General features: G+C 41.9%; 1 protein-coding gene across 1 annotated transcript; it reads right to left on the reverse strand.

Moving 5' to 3' along the window:
* Positions 1-371: 371 nt before the first annotated feature.
* Positions 372-20,879, reverse strand: LOC124234663 (purine nucleoside phosphorylase-like). Its single transcript, XM_046651992.1, has 6 exons — positions 20,755-20,879; positions 6,093-6,262; positions 3,603-3,706; positions 3,230-3,405; positions 2,926-3,116; positions 372-2,082 (listed from the first exon to the last, which is right to left on the reverse strand). Exons 1-6 carry the CDS (start codon positions 20,763-20,765, stop codon positions 1,865-1,867), a joined length of 870 nt encoding a protein of 289 aa, XP_046507948.1. The 5' UTR covers positions 20,766-20,879; the 3' UTR covers positions 372-1,864.
* Positions 20,880-21,295: the final 416 nt, after the last annotated feature.

Consider the following 21,295-nt stretch of genomic DNA (forward strand, 5'->3'; position numbering starts at 1 on the left):
TCTTGTGGTTGAGGTCTGGACTGGTTCAGAGTGGATGGGTCTAGGGCTGTTGGCACTTCGAGCTTCTTCTGGAGCATAGCTGAAACCACAAAGCTCAAGACTCCAAAGTCATTAGAGAAGGGAATATCAGTAGCTTTCAAAAAGACAAGAGAATTAGGTCAAACACAAAAAAAGGTTAGACTTTAGGCAAGACAAGGGAAGTGGGTTAGAGTCCGTGGCTGGTGACATGTCGAGTAGCAAAGAGAAGGAAATCAAGAGGAAATATAATGAAGGCTTAACAAGGAAGTGGCGACTATGAACAGAAGCTGAGATTGATACAGAGCAAGGGCTCGATCTACACTCCCCGAGATAAAAGGTCAAGCAGGCTATGGTAGAGAAAGAACTTTAATAAGCGATAAACTAGCAAATTGGCAGAGAGCTGACTATCATCCTAAAAAACACCCGTGTTAAAAGGGAGCTGATTTGGAAATGACTTATATAAAGCAAATGGAGTTGGGGAGGGGGCTCAGAAATGTCAGGCGATGGATGACCACAGAAAGTTGGGTGCCTCACCGTAGCAGATCTCCTGAGTGCAACATTCCTGAGCAACCTAAGAAAACCTCAGTGCCTTTCTTATCTCGGACAGAGGGAACAGTTTGAGCAGAGGACACAAATTTTCTACTAACAAGCTATTCTTTCTACCAGTTACAGATCAGCTTGCCAACATGCAGTTTAAACAGTTTTTCCAAAGCGTATCTTGAGAATAAGATGAGGGGAACATATGGCCTTGGGGGGCTGAAGTACTAAGAGTCCTCTGCGTAGGGGCAGCTGTCCTTCATACGTCTTCACAGGAGACCTGTCCAAATCCCAAAGGGTTCCACGTGTTGCCTGTGGTGGATCTTTAGTCTATGACATGTGAAGCTTACAATCGGTCATTATAGCTTCTCAATGCTCCTGCATGAGGCTTAGTCAGGTGGAGGGCTGTCAGGAAGCTACTGTCTTATCAGTGGTCCTCCTGGTATTCTTCCAGGCAAGCTCAGAAACTTTGGTTACTCTGTTTCCCATGTTAACCTTGTGGGTACAGGTTTCATCTGAATCCAGGGAAATTTGAAGTCTTTCATCCTCAGTTTCAAGACTAGTTAATGGGGGCTGATATTGATGAGAAAGTAGACAGGAGGTGATCATAAGGCAAGGGACAGAGCAGACTCATGTGACGAAGAGGCCTTCATCTGCCAGAAGCTAGCCCTTCCATCCTCATCTCATCTAAGATATTTATCTGTCATCACTTTGCCTTTCCTTCCTCTTTCCTGCATTCACATACAACCTCATCTCAGTGCTTAGCTACTTCTCTGAGAAGCAGATAGTCACAAAAGATATGTGGTCTCAAGGCCTTTCATACTCCCCTTGGCCTGTGACACAGCCTTACAACAAATTGCACAAAAGTGAAGAAATTATTTTATCTTTTTCTGTATTCTCAAAGGATGACAGCATTAAAGTCCAAGAGACATAAGGCTGGCCCTTGTGTATTATCTACTGCTTTAGGGGACTCAGAACTGAGCTCTCAGGAATGTGAGAGCATCACCTCAAGACACTAGAGAAGCTACTGTAGCAAGTTCAATGGCCTAAGTCACATCCTGGGGATATCCATGGATACATGGTAGGCCTGTGCTCCAACTCTTGGACAAGAACTGTTTAGAAAACAATGGAGCAAAAGAAGAATTGGCACCAGAAAGTTCTGATGGGAAAGTGGGGAGGAGAAGGATGTGGTTCTTCCTTTCTTGTCTGCTACTACCTAAGGGCTGAGGCACATGACCCACCAAGGGGCCAAAGCAGGTAGCAGCTACCTAGATCCCATAAGGGAGAAGCCAGACCACTCCAGGCCCGGTTAATTGGCACAGCCAGGCTGTGGAATGCCAGCCATAAGGATGGAGACAAACTTTTCCAGTTTCTGTGCCGCTTGTCTCCCGGCCTCTAGGACTTCCTCGTGAGTGGTCTTCTCCAGGCTTTCATAATCCGTAACGACCTTGTTAGTGATGAGGGAGAAGCCAAAGACTCGAAGTCCACAGTGCCTTGCAACTATAACTTCTGGAACTGTGCTCGAGCCTGATGGGGAGAAAGAGGGACACCAACTCTCAGGATCCTCAAGTGACTCTTTTCCTCATCCTTTGGCCTAACCGCTATTCATCACCTCACTGACAATTTAACATCTCAAAAAAAAATCCAAAGAAACAGCTAAATTAGAGTTGAGCTTAGGTTGTTCTGTACTGTTTAAAGGAGTGGAGCCTCAGAGGGCCTTACACTTTTCTTATAAATATTACCATTGCAATACTTTATTTCTGTATCTGTCTGTGACAAAATATCGTTTGTTTCTTTTTGCTGAGGAAGATTCACCCTAAGCTAACATCTGTTGCCAATCTTCCTCTTTTTTGCTTGAAGAAGATTTGCCCTGAACTAACATTCATGCCAATCTTCTTCTATTTTGTATTTGGGTTACTGCAATGTCATGGCTGTCAACGAATGTGTAGGGGCGTGCCTACCTGGGCCGCTGAAGTGGAGAGCACTGATCTAAACCACTAGGCAATGGAGCCAGCCCTTGTCTATGGCAATTTTGAAGTCAGTTTTAATCATGCAGTTCTGTCTTCTGGCCAAGGTACAGAAGGTGGCTATGATGATATTTGTGAGAATAATCCTTAGAAACAGTTATCAAATCCTGGATAAGTTAGAAGCATTACAGCTGTTAAAGCCTTTGATGCTGGGTGGGGAGGTTTGTTGTCCCAACACACCAAACCTCACTACCTTAGTATCTTTCCAGGAATCAATTTCATTCAATCTTCAAGTCAGATCCTCTCTCAATCTACCATCAGCTCTACAATCTCGTACTTCTTGCCTTCCTTATTCTACCAGATCCCTCCCTCTTCAAGCCTAGAGCCACATTCCCCTTCTCACCAACAGCATCCGCCCCCAGCTTCTGCAGCAGACGACACTCAGCCACAGTCTCAAAGTTGGGGCCTGCCACCATCACGTAAGTGCCTTCCTGTAGCTCTCTCTTCTCCCCCATTTGTTTCCAGGCAATGTGAGCCTTCTGCCTCATATCCCGGTCATAGGCATCAGACATGGCAGGGAAACGAACTCCAAACCTAGGGCACAGGTTGGATTATCTCAGATTAATGGAATACAATGAGATTTCTCTTAAGTTCCAGGCAACTCCTTACAACCCATCCATCTATAACCAAAGGAGCAAGATCTGTACCTTTCATCATTGGGACCTATGAGAGGGTTCTGACCAGAGAAACCAGGCAGGTTGATGTGATCACGGATCAGCATGATATCTCCAGCCTCAAACCTGGAGTTGAGCCCTCCAGCTGCATTGGTGACCACAAGGGTGTCCACACCTAGAAGATGGAAAACCCTCACTGGGAAGGTCACCTTCAATGCAAAAGATAAAAGATCATAAACTGTTCTTTAAAATTTCGCCAATCCACCACACAGACCTGCGTGATCTACGTCATGAAAGAGAAAGGAGGGGACCAAAAATTACCTACACCAGGTAGCTAGGTAATAGAATAGGAGAGACGGCTCTCTCCCTTCTTCCAGATTCATCTAGGCTGATGCCCCTGATTCACCTTCCAGAGCGGGTAGCCTTCATACATGTGGAACCTGCCCTGCATCATCACACAGGCTTTGCCGTTCAGGAACCCAAACACCAGTCGACCAGCATGGCCTGGCACTGTATACAAACAAGAAAGGGAAACGAATGGGATGATGCTTTCATACAACACATATCCATGAACACCTACTGTGAGGCAACTCATTGTGCTCAACATGAGGTCATAAGGAAGCAAAAGAAGACGTTATCATCTCTGCTTTCAGAAAGTTTAAGTCGAGTAGAGGAGACAGAAATTAATCATAAATTGACAAAAAATTATATAAATACATCCTGAGATTAGGAGCTATGGAGGTAAGGATGTTCAATATTCATATACCTCCAAGGAAGGGAAGGCTTTTTTTCTTTATTTAAAGATTTTATTTTGGGGGGGACTGGCCCGGTGGCACAGTGGTTAAGTTTGCACGTTCTGCTTTGGCAGCCCGGGCTTTGCCTCTTTGGATCCCGGGTGCAGACATGGCACCGCTTGGCAAGCCATGATGTGGCAGGCGTCCCACATATAAAGTGGAGAAAGATGAGCACGGATGTTAGCGCATCGCCAGTCTTCCTCAGCAAAAAGAGGAGGATTGGCAGGAGTTAGCTCAGGGCTAATCTTCCTCAAAAAAAAAAAAAAAAAGATTTTATTTTTCCTTTTTCTCCCCAAAGCCCCTGGGTACATAGTTGTGTATTTTTAGTTGTGGGTCCTTCTAGTTGTGGCATGTGGGATGCCGCCCTCAGCATGGCTTGATGAGCGGTGCCATGTCTGTGCCCAGGACTCGAACTGGTGAAATGCTGGGCTGCTAAAGTGGAGCATGCAAACTTAACCACTCAGCCATGGGGCCGGCCCCGGGAAAGCTTTTTAAAGAAATTTCAAAAGAATGAGAAAGCTATAATGTGAGAGAATAGGAGTGAAAAATAGAATAAAGGGGTAACAATGAATACAGTGAATGCAGTAATTATAGAACTCTTTTCCAAATTTTCAAAATTCTCAAAGTGTACATTCTTACTTATTACCCTAACTATATGCTTCCTCACTCCTGACAGGGAACTCAAGGCATATTCTAGCTTTCTAAAGAGGCTACCGAACAAGGGGAAATGGGCAGAGTTTGGATCCATACAAGTCTCCTCCATTAGACCCACAAAACAGTCTTGTGGGAGCACATGCCCAGGATGGGGCAGCAGGGGATGGGAGTGCAAAGATAACTCCCACCCAGACCTCATAACCATGATTACCATTTCCCTTATTTGGCATGTCACCTCTAATGGACATGGCCAACGTATTCCTTAGAGCATGGATGGTCTGAGAGAGGGACCAAAACTAAGCGGAAGAGTTGATGGAGACACAAAGATATAGGAGCTTATTTAAAAAAAAAAAAAAACCAGTAAAAGAGCAGAAGTGATAGAGATTGAAAACTCAAGTGGAGTATAAAAAACAGGTTGATAAAATTTAAAAATTAATCCACTTATCATTAAGTGCAATCCCCTTCTCACTGGGGGTATGAGTGGCAGGTAGAGCCAATGCCACTACTATCTCCCTTAGAAAACTTTGCCCTTCCTCTCTCTTTTTAATTTTTCCTTCTCCATCCCCCATTCCAACTTCCCACTCTAGTCCCCCAGTCTTGCTGCAAAAGACTTGAAAGATATCTGTGAAAAGTCATAACCCTCCAGGGAAAAGAAGGTAGGAAGTTAAAAAATTTATAAGTAAGCCAAGAGAAGTTAGTGTTCTGAGAAATTAATCAGTAAACCAAACAAACTATCTTTGTTCCTATTTCACCTGGCCCTTTCTAAGCCTTAGCCTTAGAACTTTCTGGCTGCTATTAGGATGCTGGATACACTATCCTCCAATCCCTCAGAGCTCCATTGTGCACAGTGGACATCTGCTTCTTCCCCCCTCCAAAGGTCAGTGTGAATCAGGTCCTGTGTATTCACATATTTTCTGTGTATTTGTCTGCAAGAACATGGCAGCCTGCTCATTTGTTGCTGTGCACCAGCATGTACCTTATCCTAAGACTGGAGCTAGCGCTCGGAGATTGGGAATGGCAGGAAGACACAGAACAGGGATGGCCTGATCTTGTCCTGGGTGGTTACAGGCACTTATTTTTCCATTAATGCTGCAGACTGAAAGAAATGAGAGAAGGGTGTGTGTGTGACTCTGTGGTGACCATGGTATATGGGGGAGCATTGGGCGAGGTGTTGAAGAGCTTTAAGGAGCTCTGAATTATTCAAGCCTAGGAAACACGTCATCATATAGTATCCCAACAAAGACATGTGTGTTTATTCTGAAATTCCTAATACGGAACTTTCCTTCTAAAGTCATTCTGATACCTGGGGGTCCTTTGTCCTCCCTCACAACAGTTGTCTCCAGTCAAATGCTATAGAGGATAACCAGCTCCAGGCATGGAAGCATTGCCCTCCCATCAGAATCCCATCAACATCCCTCAGTCCCATCCCTCCCTCTCCTGACCAGTACCTGTACTTCGGGGAAAGTTTGGTATCTCACTGTAGTCAAAGCTCTGGGCCTGAGTTAACTGATTAGTCAGACCTCCTAACCCAGAACCGCAGATCACTGCCACTTGAGGGCGGTGCTTGGTGTGGGACAGAAGCCACTGTGTGGTGGTCTGATAATCTTCATATGTGAATCTAGGAAAAAAGGAAAATCAAGGTGAGTTTCACTCCCATCCCAAGGGTGTCACAGAGTAATGACCCTCCATGTACAGAGGCTGGGAGATGTACCGAGGTGGCAGGGGACAGAGTAGCTGGCCAAAGAACTGCCCCAGAGGAGATGCCACATTAAGCTCACCCACCCACTCACTCCTCTTTCTGAGTCAGACTTGCTAAAATTCTGACATGAAATGCACTCCTCATTCCTGGCAAAAGTTAATGATTTCTATGTCTCCACCACCAGCCCCAACTCCAGTTCTGCTACCACTGGCAGGTTTAATAGCTCTCCTTATTACAAAGATTTAGAGGAAGGGATCATCGAGCCTACAAAGAAAAACAGTGAAATAACCAAATCAAGGAGGGTAAAAGTGCTGGGCCTAACGAGTGATGACAGCATCATGACAGAGTGAGCTCTCCTGGTGAACTCTCCCTCTATAATACCATGAAAACAACATTCATATTCCAACAAAGGACATCCACACAGTATAAAAGACATCTGAGACACCCATGCAGCCATATGTCAGAAGGTGGAATGGGATAAGAGAAAGCTTCACTCCCTCCCCAAAGGACAGTGATCCAGGGATTGTGCATGGTCAAAGAGAGGAAAGAGGCTTGGGGCACCTTTTCATGGGAACATCATAGATCCCCAAGGTCCCTCACAGTCCAGGGGAAAACCCCCTACAGAGTTAACTAGCCATCACGGGAGTGACTTCATCAAGTCAACCTCTTAGGAGAGCAGATAGCAAGGGCAGAACAAGAAGCCCCAGAGAGTATGCAGAAGAAAGAAAACACCCCTCCCCTCTGCCCAGCACCTGAGTCCAGCACCTGCCATCCCAGCAGAAACCAGAAGGCTCAGAATATGCAGCTCTTGACCTCCACCCAGTGGCAATAGGTGGAAATGGCAATCAAATAATACCACAATGCAGAAGAACAAAGCCACGTTGTTTAACAGTATGAAAAAATACATTAAATATCCAGACCAGAAGAAAAATGACAAGTACCCAGACAACAATCCTGAAGAGACAGAAATATATAATCTAAGTGACAGAAAATTCAAAATACCTATCATCAAAAAACTCAAGTTAAAAGAGAATGCAGAGACAATTCAATGAGTTCAGGAGCTACTTTGCAAAAGAGATTGAAAGTATAAAGAAGAAATAATCCGAAATATCAGAGATGAAAAACACAACCAATGAGGGGCTGGCCCAGTGGCACAAAGTTAAGTGCACACGTTCTGCTTCAGTGGCCCGGGGTTCACTGGTTTGGATCCTGGGTGCATACATGGCACTGCTTGGCAAGCCATGCTGTGGTAGGCGTCCCACATATAAAGTAGAGGAAGATGGGCACAGATGTTAGCTCAGGGCCAGTCTTCCTCAGAGAAAAGAGGAGGATTGGCAGCAGATGTTAGCTCGGGGCTAAACTTCCTCAAAAAAAATAAAACACAATGGATGAGATACAACAAAATATGGATTCCGTGAATGCTAGAGTTGATATCATAGAGGAATGAATAAGCAACATTGAGGACAGAAATATAGAATTGCTCTAGATGGAGGAGGAGAGAGAACTAAGATTAAAAAGAAATGAAGAAAGTCTCCAAGAAATATTCGACTCAATTAGGAAATGCAACATAAGAATTATAGGTATACAAGAAGGAGAAGAGAAGGAAAATGGAGCAGAAAGCTTGTTCAAAGAAATAATGGCAGAGAATTTCCCTGGGGAAGGAGATAGAAATCTACGTGGAAGAGACTGAGATCTCCTAACTATGTCAATGTAAAAAGACCTACTGCAAGGCATATAGTAGTCAAGCTGGCAAAGTCAATGACAAAGAAAAAATACTAAGGGCAGCAAGGCAGAAAACAATAACTTACAAAGGAACCCTTACTGGGCTTTCAGGAGATTTCTCAGCAGAAACCTCACAGGCTAGGAGAGAGTGGAATGATGTATTCAAATATTTGAAAGATAGAAAGTTTCAGCCAAAAACTCTATCCAGCGAAAATATCCTTCAGATATGAAGAAGAAATAAAAGCTTCCCCAGACAAACAAAAGCTAAGGGAGTTCATAGCCACAAGACCCCACCCCCCACACACACACACAAGAAATCATCAAGAAGGCCCTCATACCTGCAAAAAGAGAGGGAAGAAAGGGATTACAAAGCCCAGAGTAAGGAGATACATAGGTAGACAAAATCAGTAAATTGTAGCTATCCATCAGAACAGGTTAGTAAATATTCAAGATAACATTAAAGATAAAGGGAAGGAAAACACCAAAAACAAAGATAATCTTGTGATTTTAACCACAAGCTCACAACACAAGGTGGAATAAGATGTGACAAAAACAACATAGGAGGGGATGAGGAAAGGGACTGAATTGGTTTAGTATAAGGAAAAAAGAGGTCATCAGAAAATGGTCTATCATATCTATGAGATTTTGCATACAAATCTCATGTTAACCACTAAACAAAAAAACAGAACAGAGACACAAATAATAAATAAGCAGAACACTAAGAAATCTAGCATAAAAAACTACATAACTGAATTGGTAGTCTGAAACACAAGGAATAAGAAACAAAGGAAATGCAGGAGAACCAGAAAATGAGCAATAAAATAGCAGCATTAAGCCCTCATTTATCAATAATCACTTTAAATGTAAATGAATTGAATTCCCCAATAAAAAGACACCAAGTGGTGAGATGGATTAAAAAACAAGACACAACAATATGCTGCCTCCAGGAAACACATCTTAGCTCCAATGACAAACATGGGCTCAGAGTGAAGAGTTGGAAGATGATACTCCAAGCTAATGACAAACAAAAGAAAGCTGGTGTTATAATACTTATAGCTGACAAAGTAGACTTCAAGATAAGACAGGTAAAGAAAGACAAAGAGGGACAGTATATAATGATCAAAGGGACACTCCACCAAGAAGACATAACACTTATAAATACCCATGCACCAAACACAGGAGCACCAAAGTACATTAAGCAACTATTAACAAACCTAAAGGAGTCATTAACAATAACACAGTAATAGTAGGGGACCTCAACACTCCACTCATGTCAATGGACAGCAGAAAGTCAACAAGAAAACAGTAGAATTAAGTGAAAAACTAGAACAGATGGACTTAATAGATGTATATAGAACACTCCATCTAAAAACAACAGAATATACATTCTTCTCAAGTGCACAGGGAACATTCTCAAGCATAGACCATATGTTGGGAAACAAGGCAAGCCTCAATAAATTTAACAAGATGGAAATAAGAACAAGCATCTTTTCTAACCACAATGCTATGAAGCTAGAAATTAACCACAAGAAAAAAGCTGAGAAAGGGATAAAGATGTGGAGCCTAAACAACATGCTACTGAACAATCAATGGATCATTGAAGAAATTAAGGAGAAATCAAAAACTATCTGAAGACAAATGAAAATGAAAACATATCATACCAACTCATATGGGATGCAGCAAAAGTGGTACTAAGAGGGAAATTAATCACAATACAGGGTCACCTTAATAAACAAGAAAAATCCCAAGTAAGCAATCTCAAACTACACCTAACTGAATTAGAAAAAGAAGAACAAACAAAACCCCAAATCAGTAGAAGGAGGGAAATTATAAACATCAGAGCAGAAATAAATGCAATTGAAACAAAAAAGGCAGTAGAAAGGATCAATGAAACAAAGAACTGGTTCATTGAGAAGATAAACAAAATTGAAAAACCCCCAGCGAGACTTACAAAGAAAAAAAGAGAGAGAGCTCAGATAAATGAAATTAGAAATGAAAGAGGAGAAATTACAATGGATACCACAGAAATACAAAGTATTATAAGAGAATACTACGAAAAGCTATATGCAACAAATTGGACAATCTAGAAGAAATGGATAAATTCTTAGACTCTTACAACCTCTCAAAGCTGAATCAGGAAGAAATAGAGAATCGGAATAGACCAATCACAAGTAAAGAGATTGAAACAGTAATCAAAAACATGCCAAAAAATAAAAGTCCAGGACCAGATGGCTTCCCTGGAGAATTCTACCAAACAATCAAAGAGGATTTAATACCTTTCCTTCTCAAGCTATTCCAAAAAATGCTTCCTAACACATTCTACAAGGCCAAAATCACTGATACCAAAGCCTGATAAGGACAGCACAAAAAAGGAAAACTACAGGCCAATATTGCTGATGAACATAGATGCAAGAATCCTCAACAAAATATTGGCAACCCGCATACAGCAATACATCAAAAAGATCATAGACCATGATCAAGTGGGATTTATACCAGGGACACAGGGATGGCTCAACACCTACAAATCAATCAATGTGATACACCATATTAACAAAATGAGGAATAAGAACCACATGATCGGGAGAGGGGCGGAGCAAAATGGTGGGGTAAGCTGACCCGGGATTCTCTCCCCTCCAAAATACAACAAAGGATTGGAAAAACTGAATTTCAGAGAATAAATCTAATGCCAACACGTTAGAGACCTACAATACCAAAGGCGGAGAACAGAGACCTTGCTGACAGCCTCGGAGGAGCTGGAATGGGGTAGGAGAGAACGTGGCTCCTTCCCCTAGAGTCTGCAATCCCTGCTGCGTGGGTCTGGGAAGGAGCGGGGGAGCAGCCGCGCGACTGGGGAATCATCCAGGACTCCTGCCGCTGATTCAGTGGAAACCCGCTGACAGGGGAAAGCTTCCGTGCTTCGGGAACCCCATAAACCCAGGGCCTCAGGAGACCAGAGAACAGAACTGATCTGAATCCAGATCTGCGCGTGAGAAGAGCAGCCCCTCCCTCACGGAAAAGCGCACTGGGCGCCGCCATCTTGCCCGAAGGCAGAGAGCTCAGAACACGCTGCTCTCGAATCGCCATCTACTGGCGACAGGCAGTAACTGCAACCGAATTCTATCACCATGCGAAAAAACCGCTCCTCTACCATCCAGCAATTTATAAAAGCCCCAGACCAGAAGGAAAACAATAAAAACATAGAATTAAGTCCTGAGGACTTGGAATTAGGTAAACTAAGTGATAATGAGTTCAGAGCAGTTATAATCAAAAAACTCAATGAGGTAGAGAGAAAGATAGAGAAATAAGCCAATGAGTTCTGGAGTTACTTCACAAAAGAGGTTGAAATTATAAAGAAGAATCAAACAGAATTACTTGAGATGAAAAACACAATGGACCAGATAAAACAGAATACTGATTCCCTGAACACCCGTGTAGACACCATAGAAGAGCAACTTAACATAATTGAAGATAGACAGGCTGAATGGCTCCAGACAGGGGAAGAAAGAGAACTAAGAATGTAAAAAAATGAGGAAAATCTCCAAGAGATAGTGGATTCAATGAGGAGTAAGAACTTAAGGATCATAGGAATTCCCAAGAACGTGGAAAAGGAAAATGGAGCAGAAAGTGTGCTTCATGAAATTATAGAGAGAACTTCCCAAATCTAGGGATTGATGGAGAAATGTGTGTAGAGGAAGCTTTCAGATCTCCTAAATTTGTCAATGTAAAAAGACCTACTGCAAGGCAGATAGTAGTACAAATGGCAAGAAGAAAAGACAAAGAAAGAATACTCAGGGAAGCAAGAAAGAAGAGAATTGCCTACAAAGGAGCTCCTATCAGACTTTCAGTGGATTTCTCTACAGAAACCTTACAAGCTAGGAGAGAATAGAGTGACATACTCAAAGCTTTAAAAGATAAAAATCTTCAGCCAAGAATACTCTATCCAGCAAGAATTTCCCTCAGATATGAGGGAGAAATTAAATCTTTTCCAGACAAACAAAAGTTAAGGGAATTTGTAACTAAAAGCCCTCCACTACAAGAAATCCTCAAGAAGGCTCTCATACCTGAAAAAAGAAAACAGGGAGAAAGGGGTCACAAACCACAGACTAGGGAGACCAATGGATAGAACCAGAACAGGATAGCAAGTATTCAACTATAGCATTAGGGTAAAGGTAAGGAAACTACCAAAGCAAGGATGATCTTATCACTCTTAACTACAAATTCATAACGGGAGTTGGAATAAGAAATGAAAATAATTATTTAGGAGGGGGAGAGCAAAGGGTCTAAATCAGTATAGGCCAAGTAAGTAAGAGACCACCAGAAAATAGACTATATTATACATGAGATTCTAAATACAAACTTCAGGGTAGCCACTAAACTAAAAAAGAGAACAGAGCCACAAAACATAAATAAGGAAAAATCTAAGAAACACAGCATAAGAAATTGCAGTATTAAATGGGTAGGCTAAAGCACGCAGGAAAAGAAACGCAGGAAAACAAGATAATGAGCGACAGATTGACAGCATTAAGTCCACACACATCAATAATCACTGTCAATGTAAACGGATTGAACTCTCCAATAAAAAGACACAGAGTGGCAAAATGGATTAAAGAACATGATCCAACAATTTGTTGCCTCCAGGAAATACACCTCAGTCCCAAGGACAAACACAGGCTCAGAGTGAAGGGGTGGAGGACCATACTTCAAGCTAATAGCAAGCAAAAAAAGGCAGGTGTTGCAATTCTTATATCAGACCAAGTGGATTTCAAAATAAGACAGGTAAAGAGAGACACAGAGGGGCAATATATAATGATCAAAGGGACACTTCATCAAGAAGAAATAACGCATATAAATATCTACGCACCCAACACAGGAGCACCAAGATTCATAAAGCAACTATTAACAGACCTAAAGGAAGATGTTAAAAACAACACAATAATAGTAGGGGACCTCAACACCCCACTCACATCAATGGACAGATCATCCAGACAGAAAATCAACAAGGAACTAGTAGAGCTAAATGAAAAACTAAAACAGTAGGACTTACTAGACATATATAGATCACTTCATCCTAAAACAGCTGGATACACATTCTTCTCAAGTGCACACGGAACATTCTCAAGGATAGACCATATGTTGGGAAACAAGGCAAGCCTCTACAAATTTTAAAAAATTGAAATAATAACAAGCATCTTCTCCGATCATGATGCTATAAGGCTAGAAATTAATTATAAGAAAAAAGCTGAGAAAGTCACAAAGATGTGGAGACTAAATAACACAGTACTAAACAAGCAATGGATCATTGAAGAAATCAAAAAATACCTGGAAACAAATGAAAATGATAACATGCCATACCAACTCATACGGGATACAGCAAAAGCTGTATTAAGAGGAAAATTCCTCGCAATACAGGCACATCTTAACAAACAAGAAAAAATCCCAAATAAGCAATCTTAAACTACACCTAACTGAACTAGAGAAAAAAGAACAAATAAAGCCCAAAGTCAGCAGAAGGAGAGAAATAATAAAAATCAGAGCAGAAAGAAATACTATTGAAACGAAAAAGGCAGTTGAAAGGATCAATGACACAAAGAGCTGCTTCTTTGAGAAGATAAATAAAATTGACAAACCCCTAGCCAGACCTACAAAGAAAAAAAGGGAGAAAGCTCAAATAAACAAAATCAGAAATGAAAGAGGAGAAATAACAACAGACTCTGCAGAAATACAATGGATTATAAGAGAATACTACAAAAAACTATATGCCCACAGAATGGATAGAGGAAATGGATAAATTCTTGGACTCCTACAATCTCCCAAAGCTCACTCAAGAAGAAGCAGACAATTTGAACAGACCAATCACAAGGAAAGAGATTGAAACAGCAATCAAAAACATCTCAAAGAATAAAACCCCAGGACCAGATGGCTTTCCTGGGGAATTCTACCAAACTTTCAGAGAGGATTTAATACCTATCCTTTTCAAGCTATTCCAAATAATTAGGGAGGATGGAACACTTCCTAACACATTCTATGAGGCCAACATCATGCTCATACCAAAACCTGACAAGGACACCACGAAAAAAGAGAACTACAGGCCATTATCACTGATGAACATAGATGCAAAAATTCTAAACAAAATTTTGGCAACCAGAATTCAGCAATTCATCAAAAGGATCATACATCAGGATCAGGTGGGATTCATACCAGGGACACAGGGATGGTTCAACATCTGCAAATCAATCAACATGATACACCACATCAACAAACTGAGGAATAAAAACCACATGATCATCTCAGTAGATGCAGAGAAGGCATTTGACTAGATCCAACGGCCATTTATGATAAAAACTCTGAACAAAATGGGCATAGAAGGAAACTACCTCAACATAATAAAGGCCATGTATGACAAACCCATAGCCAACATCATACTCAATGGGCAAAAACAGAACGCCATCCCCCTGTAAATAGGAATGAGACAAGGATGCCCTCTATCACCACTCTTATTTAACATAGTACTGGAGGTCCTGGCCAGAGCAATCAGGCAAGAAAAAGGAATAAAAGGAATCCAAACAGGGAGGGAAGAAGTGAAACTCTTGCTGTTTGCAGACGACATGATCTTATATGTAGAAAACCCCAAAGAATCCATTGGAAAACTCTTAGAAGTAATCAACAACTACAGCAAAGTTGCAGGGTACAAAATCAATTTGCATAAATCAGTAGCATTTCTATATTCTAATAACGAACTAACAGAAAAAGAACTCAAGAACACAATACCATTCACGATCGCAACAAAAAGAATAAAATACCTCAGGGTAAATTTAGATAAGGAAGTGAAGGACCTACATAATGAAAGTTACAAGGCCTTTCTGAGAGAATTGGATGATGACATAAGGAGATGGAAAGACATTCCATGTACATGGATTGGAAGAATAAACATAGTTAAAATGTCCGTTCTACCTAAAGCAATCTACAGATTCAACGCCATCCCAATCAGAATCCCAATGACATTCTTTACAGAATTAGAACAAAGAATCCTAAAATTCATATGGGGCAACAAAAGACCCCGAATTTCTAAAGCAATCCTGAGAAAAAAGAACAAAATGGGAGGCATCACAATCCCTGACTTCAAAACATATTACAAAGCTACAGTAATCAAAACAGCATGGTACTGGTACAAAAACAGGTGCACAGATCAATGGAACAGAATTGAAAGCCCAGAAATAAAACCACACATCTATGGACAGCTTATCTTTGACAAAGGAGCTGGGGGCATACAATGGAGAAAAGGAAGTCTTTTCAACAAATGGTGCTGGGAAAACTGGAAAGCCACATGTAAAAGAATGAAGATTGACGATTCTTTTTCACCATTCACCAAAATAAACTCAAAATGGATCAAAGACCTAAAGGTGAGACCTGAAACCATAAGGCTTCTGGAAGAAAACGTAGGCAGTACACTCTTTGACATCAGTATTAAAAGGATCTTTTCGGACACCATGTCTTCTCAGAGAAGGGAAACAATAGAAATAATAAACAAATGGGACTTCGTCAGACTAAAGAGCCTCTACAAGGCAAATGAAAACAGTATTGAAACAAAAAAACAGCCCACTAACCGGGAAAAAATATTTGCAAGTCATATATCTGACAAAGGCTTAATATCCATAATATATAAAGAACTCTCACAACTCAACAACAAAAAATCAAACAACCCAATCAAAAAATGGGCTGGAAACATGAACAGACATTTCTCCAAAGAAGACATACGGATGGCCAATAGGCACATGAAAAGATGCTCATCATCGCTGATCATCACGGAAATGTAAATCAAAACTACACTAAGATATCACCTTACACCCATTAGAATGACAAAAATGTCTAAAACTAATAGTAACAAATGTTGGAGAGGTTGTGGAGCAAAAGGAACCCTCATACAGTGCTGGTGGGAATGCAAACTGGTGCAGCCACTATGGAAAACAGTATGGAGATTCCTCAAAAAATTAAAAATAGAACTACCATATGATCCAGCCATCCCACTACTGGTTATCTATCCAAAGAGCTTGAAGTCAGCAATCCCAAAAGTCCTGTGTACCCCAATGTTCATTGCAGCATTATTTACAATAGCCAAGACGTGGAAGCAACCTAAGTGCCCAACAACAGATGAATGGATAAAGAAGATGTGGTACATTTATACAATGGAATACTACTCAGCTGCAAAACAGAACAAAATCATTCCAATTGCAATAACATGGATGGACCTTGAGGGAATTATGTTAAGTGAAATAAGCCAGCTAGAGAAGAATAATCTGTGTATGACTCCACTCATATAAGGAATTTAAAAATGTGGACTAAGAGAACAGTTTAGTGGATACCAGGGGAAAGGTGGGGTGGGGGGTGGGCACAAAGGGTGAAGTGGTGCACCTACAACACGAATGACAAACATTAATGTACAACTGAAATTTCACAAGCTTGTAACCTATCATTAACTCAATAAAAAAAAAAAGAACCACATGATCGTCTCAATAGATGCAGAAAAAGCATTTGATAAGATCCAATGGCCATTTATGATAAAAAAAAAAAATCTCTTAACAAAATGAGGATAGAAGGAAATTACCTCAACATAATAAAGGCCGTATATGACAAACCCACAGCCAACATCATATTCAATGGGGAAAAACTGAACACCTTCCCTCTGAGAACAGGAACAAGTCAAGGGTACCCACTATCACCATTCTTATTTAATATTGTGCTGGAGGTTTTGGCCAAAGAAATTAGGCAATAGAAAGAATAAAAAATGAATGCAAATAGGAAATGAAGAAGTGAAATTCTTGCTGTTTGCTGACAATATGGTCTTATATATAGAAAACCCTAAAGAATCAATTGGAAAACCATCAGAAATAATCAACAACCACAGTAAAGTTGCAGGTACAAAATCAACATGCAAAACTCAGTTGCATTTCTATACTCTAATAAGGAACCAACAGGAAGAGAACTCACGAATACAATTCCATTTACAATCACAACAAAAAGAACAAAATATCTGGAATAAATTTAACCAAGGAGGTGAAGGACTTATACAATGAAAACTATAAGACATCATTGGAAGAAATCAATGACGACATAAAGAAATGGAAGGATGTTAAATGCACATGGATCAGAAGAATAAACATAATTAAAATGTCCATACTACCAAAGCAATCTACAGATTTAATGCAATCCCAATCAGAATCCCAATGACACTATTCACAGAAATAGGGCAAAGAATTCTAAAATTCGTATAGGGCAACTAAAGACCCAGAATAGCTAAAGAAATCCTGAGAAAAAAGAACAAAGCTGTAAGCATCGCAATCCCAGACTTCAAAATGTACTACAAAACCATAGTAATCAAAACAGCATGGTGCTGGTACAAAAACATACACACAGATCAATGGAACAGAATTGAAAGTCCAGAAATAAACCACACACTACAGACAGCTAATCTTCCACAAAGGTGCTAAGAACATACAATGGAGAAAAGATAGTCTCTTCAATAAGTGGTGTTGGGAAAATTGGACAGCCACATGCAGAAGAATGAAAGTACACCATTATCTCACACCATGCACAAAAATAAACTCAAAACAGATCAAAGACTTGAAGGTAAGACTTGAAACCATAAAACTTCTGGAAGAAAATATAGGTAGCACATTCTTTGGCATCACTCTTAAAAGGATCTTTTCAAATACAATGTCTTCTCAGACAAGGGAAACAAAGGAAAAAATAAACAAGTGGAACTTCATCAGACTAAATACCTTCAGCAAGGCAAAGGAAACTAGAATCAAAACAAAAAGACAATCCACCAAGTGGGAAAAAATACTTGCAAATCATATATCCGACAAGGGTGATAATCTCCATAATATATAAGGAACTCACAGAACTGAACAACAAAAAAAACCCAGCTTGACCAAAAAATGGGCAGAGGATATGAACACACATTTTTCAAAAGAAGATCTACAGATGGCCAATAGGCACATGGAAACATGTTCAACATCAGTAATCATCAGGGAAATGTAAATCAAAACTACACTAAGATATCACCTTACACCTGATAAGATGGCTATAATCACTAAAACAAACAAACAAACAAAAGGTTGGGGACGTTGTGGAGAAAAGGGGACCCTCATTCACTGCTGGCAGGAATACAATCTGGTGCAGCCACTATGGAAAAGAATATGGAAATTAAAAATAGAAATACCACATGACCTAAGTTTCCCACTACTGGGTATCTATCCAAAGAACTTGAAATCAATAATCCAAAGAGACTTATGAACCCCTATGTTCATTGTAGCACCATTCACAATAGCAAAAACATGGAAGCAACCCAAGTACCCACTGACCAATGACTGAATAAAGAAGTTGTGGCACATATATATATAGAATGGAATACTACTCCGCCATAAAAAAGACAAAATCGTCCTATTCACAGCAACATGGATGGACCTGGAGGGTATTACGTTAAGCGAAATATGTCAGACTGAGAAAGAAAAACATCATATGATTTCACTCATATGTGGAAGATAAAAAAACACATGGACAAAGAAAACAGTTCAATGGTTACCAGGGGAAGGGGCCTGGGGGAGGGAACAGGGGGTGAAGGGGAGCACTCATACAGTGATAGATAAGTAAATAAGTACAACTGAAATTTTACAATGATGTAAACTATTATGAACTCAACAACAACAAAAGTGCAGGGCCTGAGGAGGCAGGCCCAGGAGTACACTCAGAAAGGGACTAAGACCTTCCTACTACCACCCTTCTTAGTACCATACCTGCCTGCTCAGAACACTCAAAACGTAATTAAGACTAACTAACCTGAGGGGAAGGAATAAATCCAATTTCCTTCTGGACTGACACCCTCTAGCTCTTCCCTCAGACAAATACTAAGGGCTAAATTTTTTGATTGACAAAGAGAGCCATAGGAACACTCCTAGTGGAGGTCTACATGTCAGTTCAATTGGACCCTTCTTTCCGGGATCCCCAGACACACACAGAGCCCTGTCATATGGAATTGCCAGGGGTAATTCAAGCCTGGACAAGACAAGCTACCCCACAAAAAAGCAGATTCCATTCACACTCTGGTTTTCAGCACTGGAGCAGAACCAACTGCACAGATTTCTCACAGCAGCTTGTTAAAAATGGATTCTGGAGCCCACCCCTCCGGATTCATAATTCTGGAGAAAGACTCCAGAATCTGTATTTTTTACAAAAGTGCCTCAGTTAATTCTGATTCAAAAACTAGGTTTAGGAATTTCTGGTCTAGAGGTAAGGAGAGCTCAACTTGGACTTGAGTCCCAATTTTGTCTTTTTAGGCAAATAACTCATGCTTCAAATACTTTCCTCAGCTATAAACAAAGGGAATGTAATCAGTACCGCCTATCTTAGAGGTTCAATTTGAAAATGAATTAAAAACTTGCTAACAAGCTCCAATGATCCATGACTCCATAAATCATTGGTTCAGGCCCCCAGCACTTGAAGCTGCTCCCATTTTCCCCCTTGTCTCTATTCTTCTCCCTGCCGTCTCCCATCTTCTCTTCTCTTCACCAAGGGTCTTTGCCTTTCAGAGACTTAAGGACATACACTCATCCAGAACCCATACATCCCAAGAATCTATCTAGAATTTTTCTCACAATTCCAGTCCAATTCTCTCACACCCATGAACACAGCTAACCAAGCCTCCAGAGGAAATTCTTTCCTTCAAAAGCAGAGCCTTTGAAACCAAATCAGTCCACAATACACCAGGCTTCCCTCAGAAGTAGCTGAGTAAGGGACAGGGGCAGGAAAAACAGAGCCGGGACCACAGGACGATGGAGAAGAGAAACCACCAAATGGTAAGAAGTAAATCAAACAGCATCCCCAAGAGGTGCAAAGGAAATGAAGGAAGTGTGAAGCCATAGTCACCTAGCATTTCTAGCCACAGCCATAGGACTTCTTCATTGGCCATTAGTGCCCTGAGGACAACCTGGGGCCCTGAGCATCCAAAAGCCATTGCGATGCCTAACACTAGAGACTTGGAGTGGCATTTCCGGGACCAAAGCAGAGAAAAAGGTTTTCAAAGGTAAGAGGGGAGTCGGGCAAGTGGGCAGGGTCTGGTGCCGGGGTCATGGAATAAGGGTTTCCTTCTCTCCTTGGAGACTCTGTCCCCAACTCAATTGGACCTCCAATTTGGCGGGAAGGGAGGTGTTGGCAAGGGACCTGAGCAATCTCTCCTCTGAAGGAGGAACTCTAGATTTGGGCCCCAAAACTACCTCGTGGCTTTACCTGGACTCTAGAATGGGAATCTGTGAAGAGCACGTGCAGTGGGAAGATTTTCGCCCTATATTGGGGGATGGGGGTATGCCCCCCTCTAGACTTACACCCCCAACTCACACAAAAACACACTGGCTTCTTTTCGGAGTACACTACACTCTACCAACCTGTCCCCTTCGTGCTCCACTGGCGCCACCCTGGCTCCATTCCCGCGTGCGTCCCTGCCTGCGCCGGCTGCCCCACTGCTCTGAGCCCTGACCCTGACCCCGGGTTCGTTGCTAGGCCTCTCAGCAGCTCCAGGGCGCCCTCTCCCTTTCCCGGCTCCCTCAGGGCCCACAGCCGGGTTTCCAGGTCTTGGTGACAGCCATTTCCCCTCCCCAGGGGCCGCCAGGGTTCCCCCGGCCTGGTGCCCGCCTCACTGGGTTTCCATGGAACCGCCAACGTTCTCTAGACAAGCCCGCCCTTCGCTGCCGCGATCTGCTCCGCTGAGCTGAGCTGCCGCCGCCTGTCAGGGCCGCACGCTTAGCGCGCTGTCCCCTCGGCGCTGGCTTATCCCCAACCCGGAGGCCCCCAGCCAATGGCAGCCGAGCACGCAGGCCAGTCCTATCTCCAAGGTGACACACACTGTTTCAAATGCCCCAGGCTTGGCTGCAAACCTAAACCGAGTTCTTCCCGGGCCTGGATCCTTTCTCGCGCCCCCTCCTGCCCCCAAGGGGGCATCAAGTATTTCATATCTGCACTCATTCCAGTCCTCAGGCCAGGGTTTCCGGTAGGGAAGCCTATGACAGAAGAGGGCTAAGAAGCCAGGAGGAGACCCCCCCCCCCCCCCCCCGAACCATCTGTCTCCAACCCCGTTCCCGTGAAAGATTTGAAAGTAGAAAATTTGAAACCTTATATCGTGCAACCCTAGAATAAAACTGAGTCTGTGTCTGAGCTGCTTCCTAAAGAAAGGAAACAGGG

The sequence above is a fragment of the Equus quagga genome, chromosome 2 (assembly GCF_021613505.1).
Source record: "Equus quagga isolate Etosha38 chromosome 2, UCLA_HA_Equagga_1.0, whole genome shotgun sequence".
Classification (NCBI taxonomy): Eukaryota; Metazoa; Chordata; class Mammalia; order Perissodactyla; family Equidae; genus Equus; species Equus quagga.

Bases quoted from the DNA above. Each gene is read 5' to 3' on its own strand.
- LOC124234663 (XM_046651992.1), bottom strand. The intron at 3,117-3,229 runs GTACAGATCTTG...CCTGTGCCCTAG, and splicing joins ATAGGTCCCAATGATGAAAG to GTTTGGAGTTCGTTTCCCTG. The intron at 2,083-2,925 runs GTGAGAAGGGGA...TCTCCCCATCAG, and splicing joins GCTGGGGGCGGATGCTGTTG to GCTCGAGCACAGTTCCAGAA.